Below are 10,670 nucleotides of genomic sequence, written 5' to 3'. Positions count from 1 at the left end.
AACTCATAAAATCTCTCACACACAATATTAATTACATTTCTTAATATGTATGAAATGTTCAAAACGTCGTACAATTTGGGACGGAGGGAGTAGTTAAGGCGACCAGACCAAAATTTTAAATAAAAGATCTTGTTAAGGAGTATCTCTATGATACTCTTTAATTATTCTAAAATAAGCAATTAAATGCACATATTTTATAAATAGTTACTATTTATGATGTCTAAATTAAATAAGTAATTTAAAGGTGAATAACGTGTGATTTGGCAATTTAGATTCCCACTAGCTAAAATCTTCACAACCAATGGATGGCTTAAATGATTCTTGCGGAGCCCTAAACCGGACTCCACCTAGCCTTGATAATTTCAATGGATGGTTTGAACTCCACCTAGCTTTTATAATTTTGATTTGATGAATATTGTTTACAATATTTCTATATTTTCGTTTATTTTGTACCGACTTCCACCTAAAAAGATAATGGTCCAGATTTTATATACTAAATAAATTATGATCAATTTTATATTTTTGTGTTAATTCTTCGTATTTAGATAAAGAGGGTATGATAATGTAAAGTTTGATTTTGAGCTAAATACAACTTGATTAATTCGTCTTTTCGTAAAGTTGGTTAATAATTAAGCTCAATTGTTTGATTAATGAGGATATATGTCTGATATAACAGTGTTTCTTTAAGCATTGACCAAAATTAAAGATGTCACCAAGTATATCGTGATTTCGAGAGCCACAAGTTTTGGTAAAATGAGATAAAATTGACAAACTTCTTGATCTTAAATCAAAACAGTTATTTAGGGAGTTTATTGATCTGTCATGAACAAAACACGTATAATTTCCCTCCATGTGTGTGAAATCCGGATGTTTGTTTTGACGAAACATTACTCTTTTTTTGTTCTTTTTTTTTTGTAAAAGGAGATCAATGCAAAAGCCTGGAATGGACAAATGACTCCATACTGTAAATCACAAGCATGGTAAATTAATGCTATCTATCAGCAATTTGGAGTCCATATCAAAAGGAACATTGGTGAAGCTTTTTTTTGTGAGGGTTTGAACCACGGACCTTACATATATTATATATCATTTCTACCAACCGAATTAAGCTCACAAGGACGGTGAAACTCTTTTTACCCGTATAGGAAAAACTGTGTTGTTGTCCAAAAATACAAATTAAGATATGGGATTTTTTTATGTGTACTTTTGACGTGTTTGCATGTGTTGGGAAGTTTAGGGGAGTATCAGGAGAAGCAACAGGTCAATATTAAAGTTCATGTCATTGATGGTGCAGAATATATTATCAAAATCGAGATGAGAAATATTACGATCGAGATGAGTTGATTAATTGAGTCCATTGTGAAGCAACAAAGGTAAGCTTTATTATAGAAATAAACAAATACGATAGTGGTTTTGGTCGTAGAAAGCAATTTTTGTTATTAGGTTGTGGAAGAGATGGTGAGTACAAAGGAACGAAGAAGTTGAAACCAGAAGACATCGGTTCAAGGAAAAATTTGGATGTCCATTTAGGTTGTGTGGTTATTTGAAGGCATCAAATGAATAGTCTTAGTGTTTTTCTATAATTGTGCACACAACAATTAGATGGAGTCAAATTTAGAATGTCATATTTTAGTCGGTCGTATAAATGCGGAAGAGAAGAAGCTTGTTAGTGAAATGACAAAAAAAATATGGTGCAACCGATAAATATTTTGTCGACTTTGAAAGATAGAAGGAAAATCAATGTAACAATAATCAAGCAAGTTTAGAATACATGTGAAAGATACAAAAAATTATAATCATGCAGGTCTCCTAAAACATAATTGTTCGGACGACCACAACTATGTTTACAAATATAGAACGATTGGTAAGTTAAAAATTGTTCAATGCGTTTTCCACGCACTATCTATGGATGAAACTATGCAAGGTTTTCCGTCCATTTCTCGTCTTACCAACATCGAACTGCAAACAAAAAAACACAAACTTATCTTCGAACAATTATAGCACAAAAACTTCATTCACATTCCTAAAAAATATTTGAATACCACATTTCATTAATTGCAAACAATCACTCCCATTAAACATAAACGATACTTAAATCATTCCTATTACAAATATTTTGTTAATCAGACCCTACACAATTTTTATTTCATCAACAACATAAAAACCCTAAACTACAACAAAAACAAACAGAGATGTTCACACTTACTTGCTGGGTTTTAGAAGAAATGTGCCAACATATACGATTTCTTTGATGTTGGTTTGTTGAAAGTTAAGGATTGAATGAAGAAATTAGTTTTTGTGCCCAAAGTTTAAGTTTCTCAACTTTCAAATCATAAACAACGAATATGAAGCTCTACCATTTCTTAACTTTCAAATGACAAGCAAGACTTTTTGAAAAGAAAATTCCAATATCAAATCAATAACCTCTTTGATATTACATCTTAATTAATAACTATTGTAATTTGTAACAACTTTTGGTGTAGACTAGTTTCTTTGCATGGCAAAATCAAATACATTTTTCTCTGTCTCTTTACTATCTGATGCTATCACAATTCCAGTTGAAATGAAGGAATCAATTTGAATGAGTGTAAACCTAATCTATTTCCTTTCCTATTGACACTTTCAAAGAAATTTATGAACAAGATGAACACATTTTCGATGAGACAATACTTGTGGAATCAATATATTGTCTTTACTACCCTGCAGCTAATAGCCAAAGCATAATTAAGGACGATATTGAAATCGGTATCCAGCTCAAGAAGGCACACACAACTGAAAGCTGGTAGTTTCGGCATTCCTCTCCAAAATAGCAATGTCTTAGATCATTAAAGAACAAAACTGTGATGCCGGCTGAGGAACACGCTGCAGCTAGAGATAGTGTGGATGTTGCCTGTGGACAGTGTCAAGAAAATTGTAAATGAAAATTCATGATTTTAGAACTCTTAATATATGTCAATGTTGTCAATTGTGGATCGTGGAAAGTTGCTATTTGTTCAAATTCCGCTATGCTAGAGTGTTAGAGCGCCGCCATTTGACAACAATTTGCACTAAATAGTATATTGCAGAACAATAGCGATTTGTTCAAAATCCGCGACACAATAGCACTATAGCGCTGCTATAGCCACACTTTGACAACACAGCTGTATGTAACAAATTAATCGTAGTAAAAGATTTGGCTCAGACTAACCCAATCTCCAACCAGATAGAGGCAAACCAGTACAGGGTTGTGAAGAACTTTCCTTCTCACCACAGCGTATGCATCCATTAAAGCAAGCACAAAACTCCAAATGGCTTGTAAACCCATTGCAGCTATCAAGTAACTGCAATACAAATGGAACAGTCAGCATTAAGTAATTCCGTATGAATCCAAGCATATATTGAAAAAACTGTTCATCGTATACACGCTATAAGAGTAAATCTCCCGACCACGATATTGATAGTAAAACAGCCCGTCGTATACATGGGAAAAACAACAACATATGCATGAAACAAAACACAAAAATGATGTTGTGCAGTTATCTCGCATTTCAGGGATGTTTGGCCAACACATTTCTCTTTCTTGTCTCCATCTCCAAGCTGTCTACAGCTACATTCTCAGTTAATTCAGAATTCCACAGCCAGCTAAGTCCCCATTTGCATGGAGAGCGAAAACATACCATTTTCAGTGTAAGACAAAGCATATATTTAAGCATAGTAGGAAGATCACAAACGGTGAAAGCCCAAAAAATCATAAACAGAACAAATTCTAGCTCAATTGGTGAGGATAAGTCATAACTTAAATCGATATGTGATCTCAACGACCCCCTCACCCCCAGCACGAGACATCTAGTGTAGACAAACGTGAGTGGCCGAATAACATAAAATATATCTAGAATAATTCGGACTACGGCTAACATAACAAACCAAAAGCTAGCGCAAGCGGTAATGATCATTGTCCTAGTCCTTGTAATAAGGTCTATCCTCAAACTTTGAATGGGTTATGGAACAATTGAGAGTACAATTGAAATGGAAATAATTCAATGTTAGACAACTAGGTTCATTTTAATCATCCTTCAATATCTTTTCACAAACATCCTTCTCTTACAGACAACTAGGTTCATAAATTGATTTTGCTAATCTAACAAATAAGACATTCTTCATTCAATTTCTATTCTTATGGAAACCTGTGTCATAAGATAAACAATTCACTAGTGGATTTTTAATTCATATACACTTGATTTGATTCAGTCATGTGTCAATATATATTATGATTATTCAATATATTTTAGCATCCAAAAATAAGCTTCATATACAACTAAAACAATTTATCATAAATATGTATTTACAGAATTTAACAGCATGCAACAAAATCACATCAAAATAAATAAATAATCTTGAATTACCAAAAGGCAGTAAAATTAAAGAAACTTGATGATGAAACCATGAAAGCAATTGAGCCTGCTGCAAAAATGAACTGTGACAACCTCAGAATCAAACCAAGGACAGTACCTGGTGTCCCAGGAAAATCCTTCATCTTTCTCTCCCAAATGGTACAAACTTTAACATCCACTTTCCACTCTAACAAAAACAAATTTTGGTGATGATATGGGAAAATTGGAATCTGGGGTGAGCATAATTTACATAAATGATAAAATCAACCAAAAGAGAATGAAAAAGGTTAGGTGTCAAATGATGTTATATTAAGGTTAAAGTCAAAAGTGTGACCAAACCAAAATGTACTACTTTGGTTGGTTGCTTGCAATTGCACATCATACGATCCTTGTATTGTTCTTGACAAAATGAAAATGACTCACCAACATGGGTCCCTCACAATGGCATGGAAATTATTATTATTAATGAAAAAATTTCACTATTGTTTTGTTTTAACACAAAGTACACGCAATTATAAGGTTATGAATTCGATTTTGGATTATAATGTACAATTAGCAATATCGATATTCTCAGTTGAATTGAATTTTATGTCACTATTGTTTGACAAACTGAAAGTGACTCATCAAACATGGGTTCCTCACAATGGCAAGGAAATTATTATTAATGAAAGTTTTTCACTATTTTTTTAACACAAAGTATACATAATTGTAAGGTTATAAATTCGATCTCAGATAAAAGTGTACAACTAACAATATCGATATTCTTGTTTGAATTGAGTTTTATGTCACTATTGTTTTAGAAATTCTAGAAACTGATTATGCACAATAGAAGTATTGTCAGCTTCAATCCATCTACGGCAACCGGAGTCTATTTTTCTTAATTTTGACTTTTGCAATTTTATGTTATATTTTCCAAATAAAAGTTAAGTACATTTTTTTTCTAAGGAGAAAGTTAGGTACATGATGCATGTTTCTCTTGTCGACTTTTGATTCAACGAAAAAAAAAATTGAGGGATTAACCTGAGTTTTTTTTTGGTTACAAAGGCTAAAAGACTTGTAAGAATTGGTGTTAAATTAAAAACACGAAACTATTAAAATATTATCAATTTATTTTTTGGAATTCCAATTCAAGAAATAGTTTTTGCTAGATATTTTGACTTTTTTTAATTTTAAATGTCATGATTTACCCATTTTTAATGCATAAAACTTGACTACAATTTTTTTTTTTTTGTTAACCAATGTCCTCCACGCGCAACTAGTGGAGACTACTCTCTCGAGCCTTATGGAACACAAATAGACGGGGCAAGTTCTCCTACAAGTTTTAACGCTGTTCCCAAAGTTCGATTCGAACATGACCTTGATTAAATCAGAAGAGACATGTATCATCTTATCTAAACTCTCTTGGATACTTGAATACAAAATTACTTAATGTAGTTTTTATTTTATTTTTCAATCACAATTTTCCACGAAAACTGTATATCTTTTTGGTTAATCTGAGTTTAGCGAATTTATTTAAACCGAGCGAATTTCAAGTTTATCCATCCAAATTTATCATATCCGAAAAAGAAAAAAAACTAACAAAGATAGATGAAATCATAAAAACTAAGAACCAACTTCATCTACGTGGAGTATTTACAACAACTAGCATTTTGGGGTAAAATCACACTAAAGTTCAAAAGGTATAAATACATAAGGGCCATATTAACACTCATAATTTCAAGTAAAATTGACACTTATTATACAATTGAAAAATGATTATTAGTGCAAATGTTACTAATATTAATTTCCCCATTCCCCAAATTTTTGGAAAAATTGCATATAAACAAATTTATTTATAAAAGTTTTGATCTCACTTATAGTTGTATAAAAATATGGAGTATTTGAAATCATTCATACTAAGGATGTTGAATAAACATAGGAATTGATACCTTAGTTTATAACGGAATCTAGCACTATCATCCCACTCCATTCCATTCCACCACTTTCGATCAATTTAAACATAGTTTTAAGATTTTGTTTGGATTAATGGAAGGTAGTGAAATAAATTAAAATGGAGTGACAAGCAATTAAAGTTCATTTTTTAGATTTATAAAAAAATGAATGGAATGAGATAAAATGAAATGAAACATCATGAAGGGAGCGGTTCCCATTGAGTTAAACCTTATCCTTTTGATTGTTGTTTGCACCTCTGCTTATCATGTCTTTTGTCATACGTTTTGTGTGCTAGTTTTCCGGTGGGCCGGTTACTTTTGCTTCGAAATCAGGAGTCGGTGTCTAGCTACAATCTTGTTTTGGCTTTATTTGGTGTTTATCTGATCTACTGAGGGTGAGGGGTGCCCTTCCGATTTGGTCCTAAAGGCTGGTGGGCCAATCACTTTTAATTCGAGATCGGAAGTCGGTTCTTTGACTCAAGTTTGGTTTTGGGCTTTTTATGGTTTCTTTTTGTGGATCAGAGGTCGGGAGGTGGTGGATGATGTTTGATCTTTTCGGATGTGGCTTAACTATGTGTTGAGGTCTGGGAGTTTATTTTTTAGGGGTGTTTCGTTGGGGATGAGCAGTGGCGTTGCCAGGACCCTGGACCAGGGGGTTCAAGCGACGAATCTAAATTATTTTTTTTTTGTATTGTGGTGGTCGGAGCTCGAACCCCGGACTTTGCATATATTATGCATTGTCTCTACCAACTGATTTAAAATTGTAATCCTTCTCAAAAAAAAATTGTAATCAAAATTAAAAACATATTATACAATTTCTCATTATGTGGTTTATCGATTTTTTTTTTGGTCCCAAATGCGGTTTATCAACCTATTATTCATGTTATCAAACACATCTCTCAATATAAGTTATAAGATAATAATCGGTCATCCATTGCCTCCATATTTTTTTTGGTGGTATAATACATCCCATTGCCTCCATTTGATTACGCAACATAGTCTTCACAATCTTCATAACATAAAAATGATCATGGCTAACTTCAAAAGTTGTTATATTAACATATAAATTTTGTAAATTTCTTACACTACCCGTAAATTCTAATATTTACCATTTGACATTAGAAAAGTAATATCATCAATCACCAATCATATAGAGAAGTAATATCATCAATAATTTAGAAAAGAAAAAGTTTTTTAACAAGGTAATAAAAATAAGATTGGTATAAGATTTTTTTTTTTATGAAATATGAGTTATAAATAACACTTGCGCGCATCAACCAATATGATTCGTATGGGCTTAGTGGTATATCTTGTTAAATTCGATAGCAGGAGATTCATTCTTGGTATTTTAGTAAATAATTATTATAATATAATAATAAGAAGAAGGTATATATAGTTAACAAGAAAAGTTGAATTGCATCGGTAATAACTAATGATGGGCTCCGGCAGGCCAGCACATAAATAAATCCAATAGAAAAAAGATGTGTGCCTAAATCTACGAACATATTTCAAAGTCAGATGCAAAGGAGGTGCAAAATAGAAAACTGAGGGGATTCAACATAAAAATATAATAGCATAGAAGTGCAAAATTATAAATGTGAGGAGGTGCATGTGCATCCCCTGAGGTGAACGTGGCTCCACCACTGGGGATGAGTTGTGACGATGAGTGGTGCGAGATATCGTGTTTACAATGGTCGTTTTCGTGGAGGATTCTGTTTTAGGCGGTGACGTGTATGTTGGTGGGTGTTGTCCTCTTGGGTGTTTTTCTTGGTGTTTATTTTCAGGTGTTCCGCCTATATACGACACATTTAGTTTGTATTCTCATTTTCACCAATTCCTATTCGTCTTGAGCAGGAACCTGGTGATTAATAAAATTTGTTGTTTCAAAAAAAAAATCATGAAGCCATTTCACTTTCATCGCATACCATTCAATATTCCAATTTTCTTTTCCCTTTAATTTGAGGTGTGTGCATTGAAATGAGGCTTTATAATTTAAATATTATTACCATTTTACGCCTATGGTCATAGATTCCTTCCTTGCCATGTATCTTTCTTATTTTGGACGATCAACAATAATTTACAATGTTTTCTCCTATTTGGTTTTTCAATTCAAAATGTTTAAAGAAGGTAAAATTACACATTTAACCATTTAACTTAATTTCAAGTAAGAGAAGACACTATAACCTAGCCAAGACACATGCCTCATTGATGCTAATAGGAAGAAGTGAACCATTAAAGATACAGTAGGGGTAGTTGAACCCACTAAGAAAAACGAATTCAAAAGAATTAAAAGAAAGAGTATGACAGAAAAAGGTGAAAAGTGAAGATAAGTTTGTTGTAGAAACTAGCAAGTTGGTTTAACAATCTTCTCTTACATAATAAGTCCGTAAGAGAAAAAGAAATGAAAATGACATATAACTGGAAAGTATTGTTTTGAAATCTTATTTATAAGTTACTCTGCACCAATCAGCTTAGAATACTTATATCTTGAGCTAGAAAACTCGTTTTTTAGTAGAACTAGTTTAGACTGAAAGAAGAAATGTAGTAGTTTCCTTCGTATTATATCTCATAATTTTATCATATACCTACATGTAGTAGTTCCTTCACATATCTTCTATCACAAAAATTTAAGGTAAAGTTGCTAACTGTAGAAAACTATAACTTGACTCAGTTTGGAGTGAAATTAATTTGGTTGGAGAGCTAAATTATAATATTGTTTATTATAATATTAAGTTCTAGTATATGATATATAATATTTATAGTTATACTTATAAATATGAATAGGTATAAATGTATATTGGTAAGTGATAATATTAGGGCATTGTTTACATGAGTTAGTTAGTTAATCTTCAAATATTACCAAAAGAGGTTAACCTTATGAAATGCATCTTAAACAATGAGGATAAGTTTAAGAATATATAAATATCTATGATTTTTTGAGATATAATAAGAATAAAAGATGGTTCTTGGTGAAAGTCAAACTTGATTGAGAGGAATTTTCCACTCTTAGCACCGACATGGCTGAAAACATTAAAACAATTTTATATAAATTCTATATTATTGAGTTTTATATTCACTATCTTTGGGGAGATGTTTTCAGGTATTAGTACACATTGAAAGATTGATGAGTAAAAAAGTAACTTGTCAATTGTTCAATGCTTTAAGACTGTTGAGTCGAGACCGGATCAATAAGTTTAAATTTTAAGAAATTATGGTTTAACGTCTGTAAATTTAAAGTTCTCTTTAATTGTAGTTATTTGTTAAAGTTGATTTCAAAATTGTAAAACAACATTCTTTTTAAGTTTTTAGTTAAGATTTTTAAGTTGTATTCATTTGTTCTGCACTCTTTAAAGTTTTTTTTTTAATTTTTTTTTAATAGCATAAGTTTGAACATTGCAATTTGATTATACTCACTTCTCATAGGTTTGCATTGATTCTTACGACTTTTCACATCAATTTCTTTTGCAATTTGATATTGTGCCTGTGTTGGGTTCACTGTGTTGTATGATGTGTATTAGTTCATTAAAATTTAATGAACCAATCTAGTTGTAAGCAAACACTTTTTGGAGAAATTGTAAAAGAAAACTTAAAAAATCGAATTGAAATAAATATAAAATTTAATGAACTAAAAGATAATTTTTTTAAAAATCTCTTAAAAATATTTTTTGAGAGGATTTAAAAATTATATATTCCAAACATAAAACTATAACATAATTTTTTTTAGGGAGACTATAACATAATATTTATTCAATTGCCTTAAAATTTAAAATATTCAATTAAGTGATTGGACTCGAATGACCTCCTGAGATAGATCGTTCAAAAAAATCGAGTTTAATTTATGATAGAGTTTATTCTTGATCGTAATTTACATACATTTGATTTAAACTTTCAATCATTAGAGTCTTTTCCCATTAGGAATCGGAAGGTTAATAAAATAATTAAAAGATTTAATAAAAAATTAAAAAAAATCAAATAAAATTACAAATTCCCTTAAAAAAATTATATATATTCCAAACGTAAAACTATAGCATAAATTTTATTCAATTCCCTTAAAAATTAAAAAATTCCAATAAAATTAAAAAATCTCCTTAATAAGGATTGAAAAAATTGGTCTAAAGTTGACCCCCCAATATCAAATAAAATACCACATCTATTTTTTTCTTTTTTTGAAAAAACTCTTTACAATTTTACTAAAATAGTTGGATACCAGTTTAGAAAAAAAAAATCATATCCATATATTACCCTAAAATATAAAAATTACTATTACTATCTCATCTAATTCTTTTAATAAAAAAACACATAATTTGATTCTCAAGAAAAAAACAAACATAATTTGGTTCCTTCCCATTGGTCAGATTAAGGAGAGTGT

At 31.0% G+C, this 10,670-nt stretch overlaps 1 protein-coding gene across 1 annotated transcript; it reads right to left on the bottom strand.

Moving 5' to 3' along the window:
- Positions 1-2,388: 2,388 nt before the first annotated feature.
- LOC25484407 (CASP-like protein 5B3) lies at positions 2,389-4,731 on the bottom strand. Its single transcript, XM_013613214.3, has 3 exons — positions 4,383-4,731; positions 3,188-3,320; positions 2,389-2,890 (listed from the first exon to the last, which is right to left on the bottom strand). The coding sequence occupies exons 1-3, from the start codon at positions 4,511-4,513 to the stop codon at positions 2,696-2,698; spliced, it is 459 nt and encodes a 152-aa protein (XP_013468668.1). The 5' UTR covers positions 4,514-4,731; the 3' UTR covers positions 2,389-2,695.
- Positions 4,732-10,670: the final 5,939 nt, after the last annotated feature.

Source organism: Medicago truncatula, chromosome 1 (assembly GCF_003473485.1).
Source record: "Medicago truncatula cultivar Jemalong A17 chromosome 1, MtrunA17r5.0-ANR, whole genome shotgun sequence".
In the NCBI taxonomy this organism is placed as follows: Eukaryota; Viridiplantae; Streptophyta; class Magnoliopsida; order Fabales; family Fabaceae; genus Medicago; species Medicago truncatula.
This window is presented reverse-complemented; position numbering and strand designations above follow the sequence as displayed.